At 44.1% G+C, this 26,935-nt stretch overlaps 1 protein-coding gene across 1 annotated transcript in view; it reads left to right on the top strand.

Annotated features, from left to right (window-relative positions):
• LOC148039768 (spatacsin carboxy-terminus protein) overlaps positions 1-26,935 on the top strand; it is a 151,449-nt gene that overhangs the window by 9,995 nt on the left and 114,519 nt on the right. The window contains exons 3-4 of the mRNA XM_087693879.1: positions 19,241-19,316; positions 19,522-19,644. Of these exons, the coding sequence (XP_087550005.1) occupies positions 19,241-19,316; positions 19,522-19,644 (199 nt within the window). The remainder of the gene's footprint in view (positions 1-19,240; positions 19,317-19,521; positions 19,645-26,935) is intronic.

The raw sequence follows: 26,935 nt of genomic DNA, 5'->3' as shown, positions 1-26,935 counted from the left end.
ACTGCAGAAGAGTAGGATGAGACTAGGGGCAGCCAAGCTCCTCCAACAATCTCCGAAGCCACACAACCTCACATGTGGTGGAAGATGCGGCCCAATACTCCACCTCAATAGAAGAAAGGACTACCGTGGGTTGCTTCTTGCTACTCCATGAGATAACACCTGTACCCAAGGTAAAACAATAGCCGGTAGTAGACCGCCGGTGGTTGATATCGCCAGCCCTATCCGAGTCGCTTCAACCTATAAGAACAAGATTTGAAGCTCCTGTACCTGCTGGATAAGAAATCCCTAAGTCAGAGGTCCCCCTCAAATATCGAAGAATCCTTAGGGCAGCCTGCCAATGCACCTGTTTGGGTTCACTCATGAACCCCGCCAAGAGACCTACAGCAAAACAAAGATCAATACGAGTGTTGAGGAGCCAAATCAATGATCCAATCAGCTGACCGTAGCAGGAGGTATCTGTCAAGGGAGAATTTGAGTGTGAATTGGCCTTCTAGTTCGAATCCATAGGAGTAGAAATGGTTCGACAATTCTCCATCTTAAAAGTCACCAAGAGCTCCTAAATGTATCTTTGTTGAGATGAAAATCCCCCTCTGAAACTGATAAATCTCGTGACCCAAGAAGAAATGAAGAAGCCCCAAGTCTGTCATCTCGAATGTCTGATGGTCTTTGTCTCTTTTGTCTCTTGGACCTGCTGTGCATTGTCACTTGTAAGAATCAAATCATCAACATACAACACAAACAACACACGACCAGCTGGGGAAGTGTGTACATAAAGTTGCGGATTGGCCTTGGAGCGTCGATATCCCAACTTTGACTGAAGGAACGAATTAATCTTCTCGTTGCATGTACATGGAGCCTGCTTTAGGCCATACAAGGCCTTCTTCAACCTATATACTTTCCCATCCAAGGATCCAAAGCCAGGAGGCTGTTCCACATAGATCTCCTTCTTCAAGTCACCATTGAAGAAGGCCGATTTCACATCCAACTGGTAGACAGGCCATCTCCTATGGCCAGCTAAGGGAAGAACAACTCGAATAGTGGCCATATGAGCAGTGGGGGCAGGAAGTCAATGCCTGGGCGCCGAGTAAAACCTTTAGCAACAAGGCGGGCCTTATGCTTGTCCAAAGAACTATCACTAAGGTACTTGGTCTTGAAGATCCAGTTGATGCCCATCACCTTCTTGTGAGAGGGACGAGGCACAAGGTTCCGAGTGCCATTCCTCTCAATAGCCTCCAACTCAGCTTCCATAGCTTTCCACCAATGGTCAGACTACAAAGCCTCCTTCACAGAGGTGGGCTCTTGATCCTGCATAACACGGTCCATCCTGCGGTTCCCACTCCTCAGGGACCTCCTTGATCCTTGAATCTCGGAGTGTGTCACGGGCCCAATGAGGAGGCCGGATCTCTCCTCGACGCTCTCCATTTGTTGAAGACTTGGGTTTATTCACCGGCGGAAGCTCCACTGGGGTGGCCGGTGGAAGAGAAGACTCTGTAGCTGAAGCATAATCATCATCAAGAGGCTGGGCTCCAAAGGAACTGTCTCGGGAGCCCAACTCTCCCTTGGATCTCCAAGTACATCTTGGCTCCTTACCCCTCTATATGGCTGGAACTTCAGTCTTCCATGAATCGCACATCTTGGCTCATGTAGACATCTTGTTTGACGGGATCAAACAAGCGATAAATTTGGGATTGGGAGCTGTAACCAACAAATACCTGTCTTTGGGAAGTCGCCTCAAACTTGTCACGCTGTGTCTTTGGGATGTGCACATAAGTGTCACACCCAACGATCCCGAAATAAGAGACATCAGGCTTAGTCCCAAAGTAAGCCTCAAAAGGTGTCATCTTATCAATGGCCGAAGTGGGAGATCGATTTAGGATGTGGACTGCCGTAGCCATTGTCTCGGCCCACAGAAACTGAGGTGTCTATTGATGCTCCATCATGGTGCGTACTATCTCGATCACACTTCGGTTCTTCCCCTCCAAAATGCTATTCTCTTGAGGAGTGTTGGTATTAGCAAACTCCTGGTGAATGCCCCTACCTGCACAAAAACGAGTAAACTCATTAGAAATAAATTCACCACCCTTGTCTGATTGCAAGGTCTTCAATCTCCGGCCTGATTGGTTCTCCTCAAAGAGAAGCCAATTCTTGAAGTGAAAAAAAACCTCGGACTTCAATGTCAAGAAGTAGGTCCATGTCATCTTGCTGTAGTCATCTATGATCAACATGAAGTACAAGCTCCCCTTTAGGGACTCGGTCCTCATCGGGCTACAAAGATTTTAGATACAAGCTCTATAGGTAAAGTAGACCGCATTGAAGCTTTGTTGGGAATCGCATCCTAATGGTGGTTCCCACGAATACAAGAGATACGACTGCTAGCTCACCACTATGTTCGGCAAACCTCGAACAAGCGATCGTCGCGACGCCTTTTGAAGGTGCTCATAGTTCAGGTGGCCAAACCTAGCATACCACAGCTTAGGTCTGAGAGATAAGAAGAAAAGAAGTAAGAGCTGTAGAAGACTTCAATTTGTAAATGCCGTTCTTCTCATACCCTGAAGAGAGAACCTCGATTCATGATCAAGGATGCTAACAACATCACTGTCAAACTCCACCAAAAGGCCAAGAGAACAAATCTTATGTACGGAATGTAAATGATACCCTAAACTTGGCACATGCAACACCTTGGATATGTGGGTATCACCACATCCATCTGGAATCAGCTGCGTTTCACCACGTGCAGCAATGGACATTGAAGAGCTATCAGCTATGAGAATCTGTCCACGCGAAGGTCGCAAATGGGCAACACCATCTGGAGAAGGAGTTATGTGCCGTGAGGCACCCCTGTCCATGATCCACGCTCGAGCTTGGGGAGCTGTCATCACAGCATCAGAAGTCTTCGATGTAGGGTCCTCAATGACCGCTAAGTGTAGAAAAGTAGCTGATGAGGGTGCAGCCACCGCTCCAGAATCCTTCGGGTCCTTCTTGGTGTTCTTATTGTCCTTGTGGGGGCAATCCTTCTTCCAATGACCGGTCTTACCACAGATATGGTATGTTGATTCTTTCTCTTTGTCCTTCTTGGATTTGTTGTCTTCCTTATTCTTTTGGTCCTTCCCCTTCTTTTGAGAGGCTTGACTAACCAATGCCTCCGATTTGGAAGCATTCTGTCCCTTCAACTGTTCCTCTTGGTCCAAGACCATAGGAACTAACTCTTGTCATCGAAGAGTCGACTCCCTCCTTGAAGCAATAAGAGCGGAATAAAAAGTACCGAATCGTGGCGGCAATTGGGACAATAGAGTGATTGCCATGTCTTCTGAGGAAATGGGGTTCCTCGCATTTTGAACGTGCATTTGAAGCTGCCTCATTTTGTTGATGTGCTCCCACAACGAAGAAGACTTGTTCACGGACAAGGTCCGCATCTGCACCTCCAAAGAAACCCTCTTCATTAGGGTCATCCAGTTGTACATCTGGTCGAGCTCCAGCCATATCTCTTGAGCCACTGTCAAGTGCTCGATGTGAGCAATCACGGTTGTAGTACAAGACAGAAAAAGAAAAGAACGAACCCTCGCATTCAGTTTGTCCTAGTGAGACTGAGCCTTGGACAACTCCACACTAGCATTTGAAGAGAGTTTGGACTCATCTCTCACCAATGGCCGTTCAATCTCCTTCGTCATGAGCTTCACCAAATTGTAAGACTCCAGGTTGGCCATTGGCCAACATCATCACGTGCCAGATGCGGTAATTGTCACCATCGATCTTTTGATCTGATGGAAGAGCCGGTAATACAAGAACCTTTCGGTCTATGATCGCCTGGAACTCCAAGTCGGTCTCTGTAGACATTTTCACCTGCAATGCCTGCACAAACGCAAACGCAGCCCCCTCAGACTGTAAAGACGCAGCTTGTTAAGGCTCTTTCCTCCGCTTCCCAAACCTTCTTTAGCCACCGGAGGGGATGAAAAGGTAAAATCTGTAATTGAAGGCCGAAAACGCAGCCTTCCTCCTCTTCAAACAGCAACAAACAGCAGCAAATTCACCAACTAGTCTCCTTTCCCGCGCGCCCACGCTCGCTTCAGCCTTGTTTCGATGCGCAACCCTCCCGCTCGCTCTTGAATGTTGGAAATGCAGCCTTGTGTCGTGCCGAAATCTCCTCTTCAGGTAGGTTCTTCACTCAGTCAGTCCGTCTTCACTGCTCTGATACTATGTCAGAGTGAAGCAATGCGGAAGCAAATGACCATGGCTCGCTCTTTAATGCTGGAAATGCAACCTTGTGTCACGCCGAAATCTCCTCTTCAGGTAGGTTCTTCACTCAATCAGTCCGTCTTCACTGCTCTGATACCATGTCAGAGTGAAGCAATGCGGAAGCGAATGAGCATGACAAAGAGTGAATGGAGAGAGAAGAGAAAGAGACAGTGAAACGCAGAAAATCAGCAGTGAAGAATGTGTGAGAGTGCACAACAGAAGAAGAACACGAACACAGAGGAGAGGAGAGAGAAAGCAGAGAATGAAGGAAGAAAGTCTGCACTGACTGAGATGAATGCTGAATACACTGAAATGGACAGAGCAGTCCCTGCACGCAGCCTGGAGCGTCAGTGAGGGGACCAGGACAGACTGGAAGCAATGGCAGCACCAATGCCGGAGACGGAGATGACGGAGGCAGTGCTGAACCTGCAGAGCACACTGCTGGAATGACTGGGGGGGCTGCTATATATAGCCCCCAGGCTAGAAAACTGGCCGACCTGCCAAATCTGGCCGACCTGGCCAGATTTGGCCGACCAGCCAGATCTGGCCGACTTTGGCCAGATCTGGCCGACCTGCCCAGAAAATGGGCCGACTGCAGAAAAACAGCCCAGTTTGGGCTGTATGACACCCAGAGGCTGCAGACTGAAAAGGACAGTCACTAAACGAACTGACAGAGCTCCTCTGTCTCCTGTCAGACTCTGACAGGAGCTCACAACCAGGAGATGACAGATTGAGAATGATAAAGAGCAGGCTAACAGAATGCTGTATAGGAATGCAGAATTATATACGGGTGCAGAGAGAATATCTACGTATGTCTTTGCCTTGAAGACCTCGATCTCCATCAGCCCGAGTGCTGTCTCCGTCACCCAGAGGCTGCAGACTGAAAAGGACAGTCACTAAACGAACTGACAGAGCTTCTCTGTCTCCTGTCAGACTCTGACAGGAGCTCACAACCAGGAGATGACAGATTGAGAATGATAAAGAGCAGGCTAACAGAATGCTGTATAGGAATGCAAAATTATACACGGGTGCAGAGAGAATATCTACGTATGTCTTTGCCTTGAAGACCTCGATCTCCATCAGCCCGAGTGCTGTCTCCGTCACCAGCAGGCTGTCATCTGTCAGATACAAGTGAGTGACAATGTGCTGGAGGGCTGCTATAAATAGTAGAAAAGAAAATGCCAAAAAATGACCAGGTTGGCTGCAGCCGATTGGTGCAGAACTGTCCAACTGCCCTTGCCTTGCTGATTGCAGAATGCCATGTGGCATCTGCCCTAGCTGCTGACGTGCCTGCTGCACTGTCCTGCTGCCTACTGTGTTGTCCTCGTTTGATCTGCTTTGCACACGGTAACACTCCTAGCTGTCCAAGAAATGACAATCTCTAACAGGACGCGAATGATGCAGTGGGTGTCAAAGGCAAAAGTTGTGAGTTATGCTTGCTGGGCTTTGGGAGTCACTTGGCATTAGTTTTGACCCTAGCACAGTTGTTTGGCCAATAAGTACCAGTGGATATACTAGGGACTAGCATTAATTAATTAATTAATGGCAGTCTTAGGGTCAACAGAGTTTGGGACCACTCTAGGTTGCAAATGGCCTAGCTAATCTAATTATGGATGGGCACATTCAATTTTGGGCAGGGTTAGAAGGGTTGAAATTAATTTTCCGGATTATTTTATTTTGAAAATTAATTAAATAGTTGGATAATGCTCAAAAATGGATTTAGATGGCAGCCACTTGGCAAAAATGGCTAGTTGGCCTTTGTGGGTCTGTTGATATCAGTTTTGACCCTAGCATAGTTGTTTGGCCAATAAGTGTCAGTGGTGACTCTAGAGACTAGCATTAATTAATTAATTAATGCCAATCTAAGGGTCAACAGAGGTTGGAGACCACTCCAAGTTGCAAATGGCCTAGCCAATTTAATTATGGATATGCACATTCAATTTTAGGTAGGATTAGAAGGACTGAAATTAAATTTCAAGATTATTTAATTTTGAAAATTAATTAAATAGATGGATAATGCTAAAACATGGGTTTAGATGGCTGTCACTTGGCAAAAATGCACATGCAAACTAAGAAAACGTTTTGGGGGTTTGGTTCTCAGCCATTCAGTTAGTTTACAGCCTTGGGAGGAGAGAGAGAGAGAGAGAGAGAGAGAGAGAGAGAGAGAGAAAGAGAGAGAGACGATGGGGCCGTCGTCTGAGCGCCAGATGGCTGTCACTTGGCAAAAATGCACATGCAAACTAAGAAAACGTTTTGGGGGGCTGGTTCTCAGCCATTCAGTTAGTTTACAGTCTTGAGAGAGAGAGAGAGAGAGAGAGAGAGAGAGAGAGAGAGAGAGAGAGAGAGGATGGGGCCGTCGTCTGAGCGCCCATTTGACCTATCGCTGCCCGTCTGACCTGCGGTCATCATTGTGGCCGTTGCCTGTCGCTGCCGTCGCCGTTAGACTTGTGGGAGGTGGTGGTTGCTGTTGCCCATCAGTCTTGTGACTGCTGGTCCTGCGCGCCCTGTTGGGTGTTTCGTCGCACCTATCGGCTGCTGCCCCGTCACTTTGCCAAGTCGCAGACGCCCACCGTGACTCGATCGTCCTGCTGTCCCTTGGCCCTCCCGCTCTCATTTGCCGATTTTTGCAGAAGCGCCGATCTGCTGAAAACCCTAATTCGACGGTCGTCAGACGAATAGAGCGTCTTGTCCAAGTACGATGCATCTGTTGCCCCGCTAACCATCTGCCCTGCGCCCTGCTGCCCCTGGGCACCACACTCTGCACATTGATGTGCTGAGAAGGGTGAGAGAGTTTCATCATCTGGAAGTGCGAGGCAGCGTCTTGCACAGATCAGAGTGCTCACTGGTCTGCATATATATATATATATATAGAGAGAGAGAGAGAGAGAGAGAGAGAGAGAGAGAGAGAGAGAGAGAGTTGTGGTCTGCAAGCCCGCAATAGGGGAGACAAGCAGTTTGTGCTCAGCATCTAGTTTAGTGATGGAGAATCTGCAGGAGACAAATGGTATCGATGTAGCCTTTCTCGACCAACACTTGGGGAATGGGAAAGACCTAGTTCTGCCGGACTCGGATAGCCATTCTTTGGCGGAGGATTCCGGGCAGCTGATAGAAGGGGATGAGAAAGGCAAATGTCAGAAGATGTCAGTTGAAGATCCGCTATTATGTCCCCCAAATTTGCCTTGGCCAGAGGTCCAGGCTTTTGGTCAAGGTCCGGATGGGTCTCTTCAGTTCATGCTGGCCATTGCCAACCAACCATCTTATGTCAGATTATGTACATGTTAATGAGAGTAAAGCTAACTCTTTTCCGAAAGGAGATCATGCAGTAGTAGTCATGGGAACGGAACTGGTGCTACAGCAGATTGCTACCTTCCATGAGAGGGCAGCCATCCTTTATTTTACAGGAAGGACTCCCTTGATCACAAGGATTGGTACCTGGCTGCAATCTATGTTTGTAAATGTGCAACAGTGCCAAGAAGATAATTCAGGGCATGTGTAGGCCCCTCCTGTTGAAGAAATTTATGATGGTCCTAAGGGGTTTTTTGATGTGTTTTTTCGCTCCTCAGAAGTACGGTATTTCATCATGCAGCGCATCCCTTTGTTTTTGGATGGGCAGGTGGTTCACATGGTCCCTTGGAGGCTCATGGCTGAGTTTTAGGAGGTATTGAGGCAGGCATGCTCTATTTGGGTGGAGGTGGTTGATTTCCCTGCGCATCTCTGGAGACTCCTTCCTTTGGTCTTGAGAACCTTAGGCGAGGTGTTGGTAGAGCCTTGGCTGGCTTCCCGGAATCGGAACAGGGCATTCATGCTTTGGGACACAAGAAAACCTCGCCTGACCAAAATCCTTTTCAGGTCCCAGGATTGCAAACCTTGGTTTATGAGTTAAAATTGAGTACTTTTGCAGGACACTGTTTCAGATCTGGCCAATTGGTCCGGAGATTTTGCAGCAAACTATAGACTCAGACATGGATATGCAGGAACACCATCCTCCCCACTCACTTCAGCAGCCTCAAGCTAATTCTGAGATGCTTCTCCAACATGGTTGGGATGAAGGTAAGAAGGGGATTTCTCAAGTGGGTCTTGAGCGTACTTCCATTCCGGCTGACCGGAATGTGTCTTCTCAGGAAGATTCTTGGGTTTCAGTGGTTAGAAGTAATGCAAGGCAAGCTTCTCGTTCCGCTCCTGCCCACCCATCGCTACACCCCATCACTTAGACCTTTCAATGTAGAGGTAAGGGGTTTTACATGAACCCTTAATCTTCACGTGCTCTGGTTGGGGGATGATAAAAGGAATTCCAATTTTGCTTTGCGCTTTGATGTGCAGGGAAGGCTTTTGCCTCCTAGGGATGTTTTTCGGTCGCAGCAACAACAATTCTCTTCTCGTGCTCCGATTGTTGGTTTGCAAAGGGCAGACCTTGTCGATGTAATCTGAAGCGAGATGGAAAGGTTTCAGGCAGCTAAAGCTATAGATGTAAAAGGGAAAGGAATAGCGGTAGTTTTCTCTTTTCCGATTTATTATGAGAATTGCTTTGTGGAATGTGAAAGGTATCTCTTCGGGCAGCAAGCGGCATCGGTTGTGGAAAGTTGTGTTTGCTGGAAAGTGGGATATATTTTGTGCGGTGGAGCATAAACAACATGCTTTGGCCAGATCCTCTTATGTTTATAAGGATTACGTTGTGTTCTTTAGTGGTCGAGCTCCGTATAAATCTGATGTTATGTTGGCTATCAAATCCTGCCTGCAACCATCGCTGGTTTCTCAAGACTCTCGAGGCCGATTTGTGATTCTGGAGATTCTTTATGAGAGAGAGGTTTTGTGGTTGGTGGGTGTTGAAAGTGAAGTGGAACCCAGGAGGAAGAAGCTTGGAGGTGAGAGCTATGGCAGATGGAGAGCAAGAGCAAGAGAGAGAGTGAAACTCAAAGTGGGAACTCCAACAACCATGTGTGGCCGGGCCTTTCTTTATTCAAATTGTCACTAAAAGACTAAAGAATAAGTGACTGTGACGGGCGCCCGCCACCTGCAGTATACAATGGCGGGTACTGTCAGTGTAGTAATACATGGGCGGCTAGATGGAGGCACCTTTACCTCCAACAATCTCCCACTTAAAGGCGAATCTGCCCTAGTGAGAGAGAAAAGAAAAGAAAAGACAGTACAACATATACACACGTACAACAGGATGAGGAAAAAAAAGGCGTCATCTCATCCAACGCCCATTAATCTCCTGAGGAAGGCAAAGCGCTTTGTAGTGAGGCTCTTCATGAGCAAGTCTGTAGGATTTTGCTCAGTCGGAATCTTGACAAGGTCAACAGACCTATCCTCAACGACCTCGTGAACGAAGTGATACCTCACCTCAATATGTTTCGTCTTCGTATGGAAGACCTGATTCTTGGCCAATTGAATGGCACTCATAGAATCCGAATGCAGTGTAGACATAACATCTGTCATATCAAGGTCTGCAATCAAACGGTCTAACCAAATAGCCTCCTTGCAAGCCTCTGTGGCTGCAATATACTTGGCCTCTGTAGTAGAAAGTGACATACACTTCTGTGCCCTGGACATCCAAGAGATAGCCCCTCCAATATAAGTGAACACATAGCCAGAAGTGGACTTCCTACTATTTGCATGTCTTGCATAATCAGAGCCAGTGTACCCCATGACTCCTGTATCTTGGCTGCTATAGCAAAGGCACATATCTGCTGTGCCCTTCAGGTACCTCATGATACCCTTCACGGCATCCCAATGTTTCTTGCTAGGTGTAGCCATATAACGTGCCACAACCCCAACTGCAAAAGCTATATCTGGACGGGTGGCTATCATGGCATACATAAGACTGCCCACGGCTGATGCATAGGGAATCTTGGTCATCTCGGCCTTGTGCTCATTTGTCTGCGGACAATCGGCCTGTGAAAGCTTCACATGAGAAGGTAATGGACAGCCAATAGGCTTAACATCCTGCATGCGGAAGCGCTCAAGGACTTTATGAATGTACTCCCTCTGTGATAGATAGAGGAGTCCCTGAGATCTATCGCGCGTAATGCGCATACTAAGTATATGAGAGGCTTGTCTTCATCTCAAAGCTCTTCTTGAGCTGAGCCTTAAGAGCATCTAGCTCCTCATGAGCTGTCCCTCCTAAAAGCATGTCATCCACATAGAGTACCAAAATCAGTAAAGAACCGTTACGGGCTTTCTTCGTGTACAAGCATGGATCCATAGCACTACGGCTGTAGCCCTGTGATTGCATGAATGCATCAAACTTATGGTACCAGCATGTCATCCACATAGAGTACCAAAATCAGTAAAGAACCGTCACGGGCTTTCTTCATGTACAAGCATGGATCCATAGCACTACGGCTGTAGCCCTGTGACTGCATGAATGCATCGTGCATAGCCTCCTCATAAGTGAGAGGCTCTCCTGTATCTGTAACCAGTACATAATCCATAGAGGGCGCAAAACGATAAGGAGGTCGTCTATCTCTAGTAGAACGCCTCAACCTTGGCTCAGCTGCCTGACTGACATGTCTAACATTAGCATGTCTAACATCTAGACCATGAGCATAAGGTGATGCTACACGTTGTCTAGCTGGCCGTGGAGCGGGCTGGACGGGAGCAGGTGGCTCCTCCTAAAAGATAACTTTGCGTACCTCAATCACTTTCTTAGCCTGCATATGCATTTTGTCCTCGTGAAAGATGACATCATAGTTGCGGATCACTTTTCGCGCTTGCGGATCCCATAGACGGTAACCCATCTCTCCTGCATCTCCATAGCAAATGAAAATGCATTTGACACTTTTAGGATTCAACTTATTGCGTTTGTCCTTGGGTACATGGTATAATGCCTCACATCCAAAGACACACAAATGATTATAAGAGGGGGCCTTGCATGGCCATACCTCCTCTGTAACCTGAAAGTCAATGCCACTGCTAGGTGGCCTGTTAATGAGATGCATTGCAGTAGTAACTACCTCAGCCCAAAAGTGCTACGGTAAGCCAGCTTGGCTAAGCATGCTACGGACCCTTTCCTGAATGGTCCTATTCATGCGTTCAGCCATACCATTCTGGGGAGGGATGTAAGGGGCGGTCAACTAACGCTTAATACCCCGTTCATCACAAAACTACTCAAAAGCACGTAATATATACTCACCCCCATTATCTGACCTTAGACATTTTAGCCTTTTTCCCAGACTGGTTCTTTGCCAATGCAAGCCAACGCTAAAATGTGTCTAAGACATCGGATTTTCTTTATGGGATAAGCCCAAACCTTATGTGAGTAATCATCTATGAAAGTAACAAAGTACTTTGCCCCACTGAGTGACTGACAGGGCATGGGCCCACATACATCTGAGTGCACAAGAGCCAAGGGCTCACCCATGCGTTTCTTACCAGACTTTTTATGCGTATTTTTAGTCTACTTGCCATACAAACAATGATCACAAGAATCAAAATGCGAAGAGTCAAAAGGCGGAAGATATTGCAAAGCACGAAGCATTTTCATTCCTTTAAGGGACATATGTCCCAAACGAGCATGCTAAAGGGATACATAGGGGATAGAACCCATAGACAAAACATGATTCAAGGTAGCTCTAGATACAAGTAAGGGATAGGGGCTGCCAGACTTGGCACCTCTTGCAAGCACAAGCCTACCACGAGTAATTTTCCATACAGAGTCTCCAAAAGACACAAAATACCCTGCATCATTAAGCTGTCCAGCTGACATAAGGTTGCGAGTCAACGCATGTACATGGCGTACATCATGAAAACAAAGGAACTGTCTGAAGGAAACTGCAGCCTACCATCTCCAATGCCCACAATGTCAAGAGACCTGTCATCACCTAGACGCACAGAACCAGAGATGGTACGATAGGTATGAAACCAATCTCTACAAGGTGTCACATGAAATGACGCACCCGAATCCAGGAGCGAGCACTGTGCATACATAGAATGTATCTCGGAAGCCTATAAGGCATCGCATGAAGAAGTTGCAAGTATGTAATTGTCATTTGAATCAGTGGCTTGCATGACATTAACCTCTTCTATCTTCACACTGGACTTTGCAAGTACAATGCTGCGCTCAGAAGACTTTTCGTGCACTTTCTCTTTTCCCTTTTCCTTGCGCTTATCATCGCGCATTTTATGGCACTGCGGCCTAATATGTCCTGCTTTCCCACAATAATGACAGGTAATATCAGACTTCCATCCACGGGACTTACTATGATCACGTGACTTGGATCTGGACTTCTGAAAGTCCCTGCCCTCATGATCGTTATCATACCTGCCATGTCTGCCACTTCTAACGGTCAATGTATGTGAAGAGCGGGAAGCATCATTGTTTCTCCTGTTGATTTCCTTAGTCAACAAAGCACTCTCAATATCTTTGATTTTCAGCCCATCAAGCTTATTCGTCCATATGGCAGTACGGAAGACATCCCATGATTCAGGCAAGGTGTCAAGCAGAAACAACGGGTGCAAGTTGTCTTTGAGCTCAATACCCTGTGACAACAGACTCTTCATGATAGCATGAAATCGACTGAAATGAGATGATAGGGAGGTCCCCTCCTTCATGCAAAGGTCCATTAACTGCTTTAGCCAATACATTTGTGATGCAGGACTCTGCTGCACATAGAGCTTCTGAATCTTCTCGCTTAAATCCCATGCACCGTGATTCTCATCTTCAACAACATTATGATGGATCTCTTCTGAGAGTGACAAGATAATGTTAGACTTGCTCATGCCCTTTGTATGTGTGAAATTGGCAGTACATATCAAGGATTGGTAATGAATTCTTGATGTGGGATGCGTTATAGAGGGAAATGATCGAAGTTTTTGTGTCTTCTATTGAGAAAGAGAAGTTAGAGAAGAAGTGGTATGCTCTTGAGCAAAGGGGATTAACGATTAGAGATTATTCTAACCAATTCCTTAACCTCTCCATGTATGTGGATGGAGTATCTGACAATGCCAAGCTAAATAAGTATATGTTCACAATCTGGTCCGAAATGAGAATGCTCAAGAAATAACTCTTATGGAGTGGTTTACTTTTGTAATCGCCTTCATCTTGAGGCAAACAATATTCTATACCAAAACTTTCCAATGTATTCGGTTTGAAATGCATAGAAAAAAATGTTGACAAAGAGGAAGCAAGGAAATACATGTGGTCAATTTATTCTGTTGCTCCTACATGTGGAAAGAGATACTACTTGTGGCTACTCCCTACTATATGCAAGGGATGCACTTCATATGAGACATTGGGTGCAATTAATAATGTGTTGTATCCTACATTTAAGGAGGCTTGTATAGCAAAGGGTTAGTTGGAAATTGTTGAAAAAGAACATGTGTAATTGGCATCCCCATAACCATAAAATACCATAGAAATACAAAGAGCACTCACCCCTCTAGGAAATATTACGAAAGCCATGCAAAGAAGAAGAGAATGGGTGAAAAGAAGTAGAAGGAAGCTCACTGCCACTACTCAACCAGATATATCGTTTCTGTAGAGAAGAGAGTACTTATCAATTAGTTGGGATAGAGAACTCATCACTTAGAGACAATGGGAGGTTCAATGCAATTTGATTTTGACTTTTCACATTCAAAAAGATGCTGCCTTCGACAATTGTGTAGAAGGTAATTCAAGTATTATCAAGGCTAGGAAAAAGATGGCTAGAGTCTTCTTAATATATAAGCAATGATCTGCACTACTACTTTTAAATCCATGTGAGAGCATGAAGGCATCAAATTTTTTATACCATTGTCTAGGAGCCTGTTTCAAACCATACAAGCTTCTCTTAAGCTTACATACCAAATGCTCCTTTCCATGCATAACAAAGCCTTCGGGCTGTTTCATGTACAGCTCTTCTTCCAGATCACCATGCAAAAATGCAGTTTTGACATCCATCTGATCAAGTTCAAGATCCATAGATGCTACAATGGTAAATAACACTCGAAGAGTGGTCATTTTGACAATAGGAGAAAACACTTCCTGAAAATTAATGCCCTCCTTTTGTGTATAGCCCTTAGCCACAAGTCTGGCTTTGTATTTGGGTTTGCCATCCACACATTTGATTTTATAGACCCATTTGTTAGGAATGGCTTTCCTATCCTTGGGCAACGTGACCAAATCCCAAGTATCATTTTGATACAGTGACTTCATTTCCTGCAAAGCTAGCTCCCACTTTTTCTTTAACTCACATGATAAGGCCTCTTTATACGTAAGAGGCTCACCTTCATGTGTGAGCAAAATGCAATCCAAAGAAGGATCAAATTTGACACGTGTAGACCTTCTTACCCAATGATCTGTGTTATCAGGTAATGGATCCACATCCAAGGGAATGTCAATGATCTCATTGTTTGGCTGCTGAACTGCATGTTCATGTTGCTGTAATTCATTTTCAGCATGCTAATTTTGGTGCTCAAGCTGATGTTTAGGATCCCCTTGCTGCCAATTTTCATCTGGCTCAATAATGATATGCTGATTGTCATAATCAGCATCAAAAGGAGCTGAATTTTCAGTGGTGATGGCTGCTCAAGTAATTGATCATGCTGAAATTTAACTTTTTTTTTGTCTGAGTCATTAGATGTGACATTTTTTAGCAGCTTTGACTCATTAAATACCACATCCTGGGTGCGTAGCACCTTTTTCATGCTTGGAACCCAAACTCTATAGCCCATTTCACCTTCATCTCCATAACCCATGAAGATGCCTCTATGAGATTTCATGTCAAGTTTGGTTTTGCTATCAATAGGTACATGTACATAGCATTCGCAGCCAAAGACTCTTAAGTGGTCATATGAAGCAGGTTTGCCAGACCAAACCTCTTCAGGGATGCCACTTTCAAGTGTATTACATCTTGCTGTTTTTCCTTGCTTTTCTTGCGATTTTTGTTTTTATTTGCAGCATTATATCTTTTTTCAGTTCTTCCTTGTACATTGTAGGATGATCCACTGTTTTTCCCACTTGCCTTTGCTTCTAATCTCTTCATTTAGAATAGAACCACGCACACCATCAAATGTCAAGTTGGGATTATTTCTTAGTGACACAACCAATGCTTCCCATGAGTCAGGCAAGGTCATGAGCAAGAAGATAGCCCTCAATTTAGGATCAAAAGCTGGCAAACCTGCATCCTGTAACTGACTCAAAATACCAACGAAAGCATTCAAATTCTCTGAGGCAAGCTTGGACTCATCAGGCTTCAAGTTGACCAGCTTCCGCATGAGATGTACTTGATTGATAGGAGTTGTATTCTCATAAGTAGCCTTGAGTTTCTCCCAAACAACATAGGCAGTATCAAGCCCCTTTATATCAACCAAGCTATCATCTGTGACAGCCATTTTAATATAAGTAATGGCCCTTTTATTCATTTTAGCCCAATCCTTATCTGACAAAATAACAGGCTTATGTTATTCTAAAGCATCATCACAATCCTTTAGAAAGAGTATACCCTGCATACGATCTTTCCAAAGATCAAAACCATTGCCATCGAATTTACGAATCTCAAAGAGATTCTTTGTGTCAGACGTAGATGCACTGCCATACATCTTCAGCAATACACAACTGCAATAAAGGGATGAATGCTTTCAGCCAATAGCAAGGTTGATGTATTGTAACAAGAAGTACACACTCTTGTACTTCCAAGGTGTCCAAGAAGCAGATGTTTAGCTGCAAATTTCAGTCTCAAGTATTGATTACAACATATGCACGAATCAAATCTGATACATTTGCATTAAGGACAGCTTCCACTTCAGTAATGCATCACCAAAATGCCCAAATGCAATGACCCAAATGCTGTATTTACCAGTGTTTCACTGCATAGTGAGTATTCAGCAATACATGTACCAAGAAAAGCTGGCCTTTTTCAACATTTGAAGCATCCAAAATTCAAAAGACTCCCACTTAATAGTGAATCTGCTGTAGGTTTCACTGTCCAATCTCAAAACGACTCAAAATACATCACCAATGTGAAAAACCCCAAAATTTCTGCAGTGAATCTGCTCCAATTGCATAAATACATCTTCCTGAGCATCAAGTACGGGCTAATGTTGCAGAAATTTCACGATTTTTGCAGAAGCCCCAAATTTCGGGGTCCAAGAGTGCACAATTTCCAAGAAATTGGCTCAACCAAGCAAAAAGTTCACTTGCATTTGAGAATCCCCAAAATTTCTGAGGCCTGTGCACTCAATGTCTACAATTTATGGTTCAGAAGTCATTGAAATATGTGTCAGACTCCAAATCTGGGAAAAGCCCCAAATGTTATGGAGCAAATTGGCACAGATTTGTGCTTTGTGCTTGGTCACATGAACACCCATATGAGGGGAAATAAATCAGACTAAAGATTTTTGATTTTAGGAAAGAAAAAAAATGAATATTGAGGCCGTTGACCTGCCCGTCGATCGTGTGGCCGCGTGCCCTGTCCGTCGTCTGTGTAGTTCAACCTCTAGTTGCCCGGCACGTTGCAGTCGCTCATCACGCGGTAGGCTTCAGTCTGTCGCCCGCGCTCTGTCAGTTGTCGGTCCGTCATTGGTTGTCAGTCTATCGACTGGTCATCAGTCCGTTGACTGCCAACGTCTCCTGTTTGATGCCCGTGCGTTGTTGACTGGTTGTCTGCTCTTCAACAGTTCTTAGACTATTACACCTGTCGCTTGTAACACTCTTGCGCGTTGACTGCAAGAGTCACCTTAGTCTCCACTGTTTGTGTGTAACTTGAGTTTGACAGTTGTCGTTGCCCTGTCGAGAGCTTGCAGCTAGCGACTATTGCCTGTGGCTTGCAAGAACCATTGTAGCTCTGATACTAGTTTGTAGAGTTGAAGCGGAAGTAGATAGAGAAAGAGAGCTGAGATCAGGCGCATTAATAGAGGAGCTCAATGACCGAGAACTGAATAGTGTTGAACAGTGAGATAGAGTGAGAGTGAGTTGACGAATAGGTGTGTACTAGTGTGGTACACACAAAGAATAAAAGAATGTATTTATACTTAGGGTACGGTACACTTACACCCGCTAGGGTGAGTTCACATGTGTGAAGTAATATATACATGGGAGAGTGCGTAAAGGGCCTTTACACCCAACAATGATACTCATACAAAGCATACATCAACTGCAAATCACATGTATCTTAGGCTAGTACTTCTCTTGCATGATTTGCAAATGTACATTGCGTATCATTCATGTATCCCATACATGCCTTGCAAATGTACATCATACCTAAATTCACATTCCATGTATTCCATGTATGCTAATAACCTTGCAAATGTATAGTTTCAGAGCCTAGTCTATCTTTACTCTAGTTGAGACAGCCAAAGGTTTACACTTGAGGATGTAGGAGATCAATAGACAATTGAATGCCTATTTTATTTGTGTAGGACACGCTTGGATATTCAATTTGGGGTCTCTTAGTTGCCATGCTTTATGCACATCCTTGGTACTACACGTTGACATGCAATCAGACACGTCTTTCTCTATCATAAAGGCACTCGGACATTCGGCCTTTCTATCCTAAAAGGCACTTCTCTTCGCTTGCATACATTCATAAACAGTGGTTGGGCTGGATGTCTTGACACGCGGGTACTCACTAGTGGTAATTGTTTCACGCTTGGTGATTCACATATCTCTTGGTTGAGCAAGAAGCAATCTACAATGGCCACATCTCGTTGTGAAGTTGAATACAAGCCAACATTTATAGATACATTGGAATGTGTATTGCTTAGACACCTTTTGGTTGATCTTAGCATGGGACAATAGTTACTCACTCCTATCTATATTGGCAGTTAGAGTGTCCAACAAGGGCAAGTCTTAGTCTCATGGGCAATCACGTAGTAAGTCCCACGGTCGTAAGTCCTTTTTGATATGTCATTATTGTGGGCAGTAGAGTCACATTAGGCTGTAGTACAATAAAAATTGCAATGATAAGTGCAATGAGAAAGGCAAGAAAAAGTGCAAGAAATGCTAAATCTTATGATGATTGCAACATTGTGCCTAAGTTTAGTGTGAAGTTTGAAGACAAACTGCATTTATGGCCAAGGCCTGCATAGTTAGAATTCTGTGGTAAAAGATGGGCATATTGAGGAAAGGTATGGCTTGCTGTCGAGGTAGCAATGCTACCTCTGGCGGGGGGACCCACCCACCCTCTTGATCTATGAAGTACAACGCGGTGGTTGCTAATGTGTCAACAAGGCAACCCCAATGGGCTTGATTTAAATGACTTATAGACAAAAGTCTACGATAATGTATCACTGGTTTCCTTGAAAAAACACTGTTACATATCTAGTACCTCGGATAGTGCGAGCTTGCTAGGGTGGGCCTAAAAACGGAAAAAAATAGAATCGTTCCTATCTGTCTTCTTGAATCAAATCAAATAACAAACAATAAGGTTAAGAACCTTTTGTACACAGCTCGAAGACTGTTTCATAATGTTCAACTTGTTGATGGACTGTTTCGGCAGGAAAAACCAGCTTTTAGGCCTTATTCTTGCTAAACTTTGCGACTAAGATGTTTTACCTTGACTACGTCGTTTTTTAAATGCATTGGTTCCTAGCCCTATTTAAGGATAAGGGCCTGCCCTGTTTCTTATTGTCATTAAAATGAAATAAAAAAACATGTAGCCTGTCAGTGGTGGTTGAGGGTAGGTGGGTTGCGGGATGGTAGTGAGAGGGAGTACTGTTTGTGGGTGGGGTTGGGTCGAGTGTCTACGGGTGTCTGGTCTGGTGTGAGAAGGTAGAGGGTGGTGGAGAGTTGTGATTTAAAAGGGGGGATGTGTGTGTGTGCAATTAAATGTTTCTGTTCTTGAGAAAATGTCATAAAGCTTGGAACTATTGTTTATTGTGATCAAGTCATGTTTGAACTACAGTTTGAATTGGTAGGATTTCTGATGCGTATTGATTGTAAAGCAGTTGCATATGCCAGTTACTTCTTAAGCTCTGCTTTGTTGCAAAAAGCAACTCGAAAATTTATTTAGTTCTTGTAAAGTGTCGTAAAAAGAAACCAGATAGGATTGCCATGATCATCTTTTGACTGGGGTGTTTCAATACCCAGGCTGGTGTCAGCAGGTAGTCAGGTTGCGCAGGCTGCAGTTGGCTCTACATTATTCACAACTGGATGAAATAGAGCAGTAAGCATTCGTCCCCTTATGTTGAGAATTAGTATGCTGATTATGTTTTACATTTTGTCAAAAAATCCTTGCTTTAGTTGTGACTATGCTGGTGAATGTATCTATCTTGTAGAGTTTTGTCTTGTTGGTGGTTTTATGTGAATGCTAACAATTTACTATCTTAATCAGTATTACTAACTCGAGTGCAAATGTTATTATTACATAGGGCCCTAGATGGATTAGTACCTGTGGGAGCTGCTGAGATTGGAGTTCCAAGATTGCTCTTTGCTGCTTTAGAACTGATGCTGAATAAATGTGGTGGAGATAATGAGCTAGGACTGGCATCGAGGTAATTTAATGCAGGTTGTCTTTGTGCATGAATGGGGTGTTACGGGCCTTAAAATTCCTTGCTTTGAAATAACATGAAGCTACATGGACATCTCAGTAGAAAAGTGCAACATCTGTATTCATCTTGCTTAATCTGTAATACAAGCAAGAATCATAGAATCAGGTGAACCTTATAGTTTCCCTGATCATTTAATATCTTCTGGTTCGTTTTCCACCAAGTGAAAACTTTTGTCAGCAAAGGCATGCGATAAGAAGTCATGACTGCTCTATAAATATGCTGTACTTAGAGAAAGCGGAGAGGCTTTAGGTTGTCAACAGGCTAAAGCAGCATAAGATCAGCCCTCAGCAATCTGGAAGCAGAGGTGATCACGTGGTGCATATGGGTTACGTTAAGTATGGGGAGTGCCGTGTTTTGTCATTCAGATTGATCATGACATCTTGGAGATAAAAAAACAAGATATGGAAAATGAAGCAATATAAAATATGAGCTCTCTAAACTTCATAGAGTACATACAGGTGCATCATCTTAAAAATAGCTTTGCAATGTGTTCAAAGATAAAATTAACCAACCTGTTTGTCAGCAGGGAATCGTTTGAATCAGATAATCGCACCTAATGCTATCTTGGCTATCCACTCATTTGTGTGTTTGTAAAAGCAAGATCACGATTCTACAATTTGATTGCTGCTCTTTGTTCTAGAAGATTGTGTGGAAGTTACCATCAACATTGTTGTTCAATGTATGGCAAGAGCAATGACTTTATTGTGATAGATTAAAGGCAGCTAAATATTTTTAAGATGCGACTTTGTTGCCTTTGAGGTATAAGAATGGCTCGAATAATTCCCGTAACCATCTCTTGTTTCTTTCTTAAAAAAATACATCTTCATGGTGCATATTGAGTAATGGTCCACGACCTTGAGTTGGGTAGTTTGAAGGTTTAAATTCTTCTCTATCAGTCCTAGGTGGTAACTAGAGACATTAGCCTTGTGACTTATTGAGTGGTGCACCATGATGTTGTTTTAGATAAATTGAAATTTCTATTTATCCTTCTTATCATGAATGTATGGTGGCTAGAAACATTAGCCACGTCACATCTCATGTTGCTAGGGGTGTTTTAAGTGAGTAGTGGAGCAATCATTTTGCTTGAATTCAGCTATCCAAAGCAGGCTTTTTCAAAAGGGGAGATGTTACATGTTTTTTGATTCTTGCTCACCTTTGTCCTAGGGTAGCGTTTTGTTATTGTCTTGCCGAAAGCATCCAAAAGCATGTTTTATTTGTATTTGGTAAGTGCAAAGGGCTCTTTTCATTGGCTCATGAAAATACTTATATGGTTTTAAATACATTAATTTGACACTTTTGAGCTCAGGATAGTTGCCTTCGTACGTATCATGTCTCCAAGAATCTCTTCATGAAGAGATCCTTCATATGGGTGAAGTTATTACGTTTGGCATTATCAAGAGTGGTAAACCAAGTCTGTCCCTTATCTCCCAAGCAAAGACTAAATGCTTGTGCTCGTTGAGTAGGGTCCATGAGATTGTTAGCCTCACACACCTACACAAATTGCTCGAAGAAGCTGTAGGGGTCATTGCCTACTTGATATTATTGAGTTTCTTTATAAGGTCAGCTTCTAAGGCTCTCTCCCTATTGGCATCGCCTCTTGTTCTATTTCTACGTGAGATGGCTAGGATCCTATGACCCTCATTGAGCTCTCTCTCTTGGTGTAACCTCTAAACCCTTTGCTCCTAGCTATAGCTTGTGATGCACTACAATGCTATCCTTAACAGCAAGGATCACAGTGTAATTTGTACAGTATGTATCCATACGGATTCGTACGAAAAAACATGGCATTTTAGCCCACCGTGTTTGGCGCATTCCGTGTTTGGTCAAAGTCGCCTGCTGCGCATTTTAGTCCGTTTTTGCCCACACAACACACTTTGGAGCCCATTGTCAATTGTAAGTTACCACTTGGACCATTTGGCATTGGATGTCCATTGCCACCGGAGCCCCCTTGGATCCCATGCTGTAGCCTTGGATGCTCTTTTTCTACACTCGAGTCTTCTCTCTTCGTCCACCTTGGATTCCTCTCTTCTTTCACTCTCTTCTCTAGCCTATAAATGGTGCTTCTCCCCTCCATTCTTCTACACCAAATCAGCAAGCATCCTCAAGCCTCTCTCTCTTCAAGCAAGCTATCTATTTATCTAGTATTAAGATTCAAGCCTATCCTGATTCCCACTCCTCTCTCTCTCTCTCTCTAACTTTCAAGCCTATCCCACCTCTCTCTCTCTAACTTTCAAGCCTCTCACTCTCCTCTCCTTCTCAAGGCTCAAGCCTCTCACTATCCCTTAGGCGCCTCTCTCTCACTCTCCCTCTCCATTAGTATCATGACTTGTGAGAAGCATGAGGCCTTCAATTTGTACACCATCCATGAAGAGAGGGATACAAAGAAGTCCAACTCCCGTCATTGGATGTGTAAGTATTGTGGGAAGTCCTACACAAGGGGTGCGACTCGACTTCTCCAACATCTTTCCAAGACAGGGAGGGGCAAGTTGCTCCATGCAATGAAATTCCTTAGAACATTGTGGACAAGATTCTCACCAAGATGAGAGGGGGATTCACTAGAGGAGGAGGAAGTGGCGTATCGGCACCAATACATATGCCTACTAATGAGGAAGCATCGAATGTGGGTGTATCTTCAACCAATGCAGGTGAGGCCATCACCATTGGTGGTAGGGGACTCCACATCCAAATTTGGCTCCAGAAAAAGATAGAGTTGAGGCTCATGCAGCACCGGAGAGACAATCCTCTCTCTCTCTCTCTCTCTCTCTCTTTCTCTCTCAAGCTCGCGGTCATGTGCGTGGATCGGTTGTGTTTCTTAGAGAAAGGCAACGACTTGTAGACATTGAAATTGCACGCACAGTGATTGAGTGCAATCTTGCATTCAATGTTCTAAAGCAAGAGCAACGGAAGAAGATGGTAAAAGCCATTGCTAATGTGGGTCCATGTGAAGGATGGATGGGTGTCACATACGATGACACGAGGACGAAAAAGATGGATGAAGAGGAGAGGATTGATGGAGCCCTTGATCCTATTTGGGCCGCATGGACAAAATATGGTCGCTCCATTCTCACCGACGGATGGAGTGATTGTAAGAAACGGGGCATCATCAATATGCTCATGTCATGTTCACTTGGCACTTAGTTTTTCAAGGCCATAGATATTGGTAAGAGGAGGAGGAAAATAACAAGGGTATTCATCTATTGCCACATTTGGCAAGCTATTATTGAGGTATACATTGTCTTTTAAATTAGTTTCTTTTATAATTTTGAGTTTGGTATTATAAATTTTAAATTATAATTCAATGATCATAATTCGTGAATTTTGAAGTCTCTCTCACTCTCTATCTCGATTCTCTTCTTCCTCCAACTCTCTCTCTCTCTCTCTCTCTCTCTCTCGATTCTTGATAGTTCATTTTTTCAAAGCTCAACTTTCTCTCTCTAAGTATTGTAATTTGTGGTTGTAGGTGGACCTCTCCAATGTGGTGCATGTTGTTATTGACAATGCATCGAATTGTCGGCGCATGGGCCATTTGCTTGAGGCCTAGTTTCCCATGATTGTGTGGACTCCATGTGCAAGTCATTATTTGGACTTGCTCATGGAGGACATCAGGGAGTCAAGTGGGTGAAGAGGGTGGTGGTCCACAAGCTACATTAGTGGTTACCTTCTTCACGGTAAAGGTGAAGGTGCTTGTGATGTATCGCGAGCATAGCACACTCGAGTTGAAGAAGCTTTCTTAAACTTGGTTTGTTTACATGTGATTGTTTCTCGAGTGCCTTTAATGAGGTGTAGTTTGCTCTATGGCAAACAGTGGTGTCCACTCTCTGAAATGAGTGGGATTAGTATGAGACAAAGGAGGCCAAAGCCATGCTGCGGTTGTGTCTCAATGTGCAATTTTGGCAGAAAGTCCATGCCATTGTCATTGTCGTGACTCCCTTTTATAGGGTGTTACGTATGAGTGACTGCGAGGGGTCTACTATGGGTCTTCTCATTCACTTTTTTAGAGTGGCACTGGTGGAGGCATATGCTTGCACAATGATCACATAGACACAACGTGCACATGTTCTAGAGATAGTAAATAAGAGATGGGCATGGATGCAGAAGCCCATCCATGGTTTTGCAGCATTTGTGCATCTGGCCTACAAGTTGTCGGGGTTCATGGGTGATAGAGAGCTCTGTTCGTATCAGCTTGCATATTTGATTCGTGTGGTCTTCGTGGATGACCACAATACAATGTTGGAGGAGCTAAGATACTATATAGATTAGAGAGGGCTTATGGCTTTTGCTTCTTCCACTTGTTGGAGCAGAGAGTCACTTTTGAAGGCTCTATTTTGGTAGCAAAAGTTTGGATACGAGATGGAGACTCCCTCTTCCCTTAGCCATGAGAGACTAGAGTCCTTGTTGAGGACTGCTCTTCAAGTGCATGTGAGAGAAACTAGAGTGTCTATTCTCTCATTCACATGAAGATTCGCAATTGGCTTAGCACATGCCAGTTAGAGCTGCTAGTCTATTGCCATGCATATTTACGTATGATGAGGGCTATGATGAGCATGGGTAGTTCAAAGTAGGTAAACAATTGATCATAAAATTTAAAATTTATTGTTTTAAACTTTAAAGCTTATACTTTACAATTTAGACTTTAGTATTTATAATCTTATGTGCATTGTGTAGGTGAATGTTGATAAATTGAAGTTGATGGGCGACACTCTTATGAGCGTACATTAGGAGGTGGATGAGGAGGAGGAGATGATCTTTGCGGAGCTCTATAGAGAGCTTATAGTAGCAAATACTCGTGACACTTGCAGTTAGCGTGCTTGTGGGCAAGGAGTTCGAGTAGGTGGTAACAAGGGCATGGTCGTTTGGCACCGTCCCCAACATTGAGTAGGGGTGGTTTGAGTGGCTTGCAGACATATGTGAGATGGGGCTCTAGTCTCCCATCACATGCCTCATGATGACATTCTCCCCCTTGCCTACACAGCCGACGCTTAGGAAGCTATCATTTGATGATGATGGTAACCTCATCAGTGAGGATGAGTTTGAGAGTGTCTCATCATCCGATGCCGAGGATTTATCTTCAGACTCTCTTCATGGGCACTCAGATGGTTTTGATGATGAGGATAGCGATGCCTTATCATAGGCCTCTCTCTTTTTTGTATCTATTATCATTGTATGCATTTAGCACTATGATCTATCATCCATGTATGTACAAGACTCTAGTTATATCGCATGTGACCATGAAGGCCACCCTCATCTATTTATCTTATGTTGTCAAAGAGAAAGAGAAGTGTATGTTTTTGTGCCTGTCTGTAACGTGTCCACTTGTCCGCTTGTGGGACACGTCTTAGCAGCCCATCGGGAGGAGGGTCTAGAAAGCTCCGCCTGGCACTCGCAAGGAATGTCATAGGATTTGCGATCTAGGTCTTCCCGAGTTTGCTCCGAGCGGAAGTGTCCGGCCGTTCCACTTAGGATCGACCTGAAGTCAAGGTTCCTTTCCTATCAGCAAGGTCTCTGGGAAGTAGCTAGCGTCGAGCTCCAGGTGAACCACTTTGCGGAGGAACAACAGAGTCGAAGCGGATTCATGCTGCACTTGGTTCATGGAGAATGGGAAACGAGAGGGATGCGAAGCTCAACCTCTCTGCCATAAGGCATAGTCCCATTCCTTTCCCCTAAAACAACATAAATCGGGATTCTAACTCTATTGATGCTAGGTCTTCATAGTCTCGTTATCTCGTCTTTTGAGAAAAGTTCCCAGCTAACTGGGATCACCCTTCCGTAAGACAGACCCAAGTCACGTCCACCGCACTTTCCTCAGTTTGCTTAGTTATCTAATTACCTACCACATTACGTTTGACATACAAAAGCAACTTTCTTGGTTAATCAATTTAATCACTGGTTCCTTCACGTAACTTAGGCACTGATACAAAAACAATGTCAAGCAAGTTTCTTTTTCTCAAATATCTGTTCTTTATTTATCATAATCTCGGAGTACATCAAGTATCATGCTCGAAGGCTATCCCAGCAATCTACAGGATTGTTGCTTCAAGTTCCGCCCGTTAACTAGTACACAAACCTCGAGATCCCATCTCGAGTCACGTCGGCCTCTTGTGCGGGATTCGGAGGCAAGGAATTTACAGCCAGAGCCTCCCCTGGCACCCAAGCGTCCTCCCGCTCCAAGCAGCACCTACGGAGAGACCTCTCGCGGCGGGTTAGGTCCATATACCCGGCACGGCTAACAACCCCCTTGGACAGGGCCAGACAGACAGTCGGAGGTAACTGTTCCTGCCTCTCCCTCCAGGCTTCTAACTTGAAGCATTACGTGTTTTTCCTTGAATTAGTTCCTTGAGCAAAGGAGATCAAATAATGTACCTAAGTGTATAATCACAAACATTTCGGAGGCCGTTTGTACAATCTACTGCTAAGGTGTGATTCCTTTTTCTCGGATGCTCCCAGCATCCGATCCTGGATCTTTTTCCCGGATGCTCCCAGCGTCCGATCCTGGATCGTTCGCGACTTGGCGAGATCCCAATAACCTCAAACAAGATCATGCAAGCAAATGTTCTTGGTAAGTTAACTTATTTTGACTTGCTCTTTCCCTTGGGTTTTACCTTATGGTATCTTAACCCTAACTCAAAGCATTAACTGGCCAACCAAGGCAACGGACATACCTTATTCACAACCCAACCAGGGGTCTTTTATTCTTTCAGTTCTTTACTCATCTCTCTCTAACCAAGTTCAGTTAACACACTTGGCAACGCAAGACTTTTCATCTAGGTCTTCAGGATACAGTCTAGATGCATGCGTCCCTTCCATCTCTCTTAGTGCGGTACTATGCAGAGTTTTCCAATCAAACTTACCCATCATGCACATGGTGTGTTTAATATATTTGTGCATTCTAAACGACCTTTAACTCTCTTCATACCTAGCAACGAATACTTATTCCTAATGCACCGGATCTCATGTGACTTGCGTATATGAAAGTCTAGGTTTCTATCCATCAGTACAATTGCATCCTATGAACGGAAGCTATCATTTGATGTGTATATTTTAATCATGATTGCGAAGCATGAATTCTAGATGGCTATTCGTGCACTGAATTGGTTTAAAAACTATTATTTTATGTGAAATAATGCGAAAGCCTTATCATTCTATGTGTGTAAAAGCTATCATTCTATGCACATAAACTTATGCGAACTCCACGCTCTACCATTTCATGCATGCAACCTATCACTTGGAGTAAACA

Source organism: Lygodium microphyllum, chromosome 2, assembly GCF_053477565.2.
Source record: "Lygodium microphyllum isolate KBCC chromosome 2, Lygodium_microphyllum_v1.1.10, whole genome shotgun sequence".
Lineage (NCBI taxonomy): Eukaryota > Viridiplantae > Streptophyta > Polypodiopsida > Schizaeales > Lygodiaceae > Lygodium > Lygodium microphyllum.
Note: the sequence above shows the minus strand (reverse complement) of the source record. Positions and strands in the feature narration are given on the sequence as shown.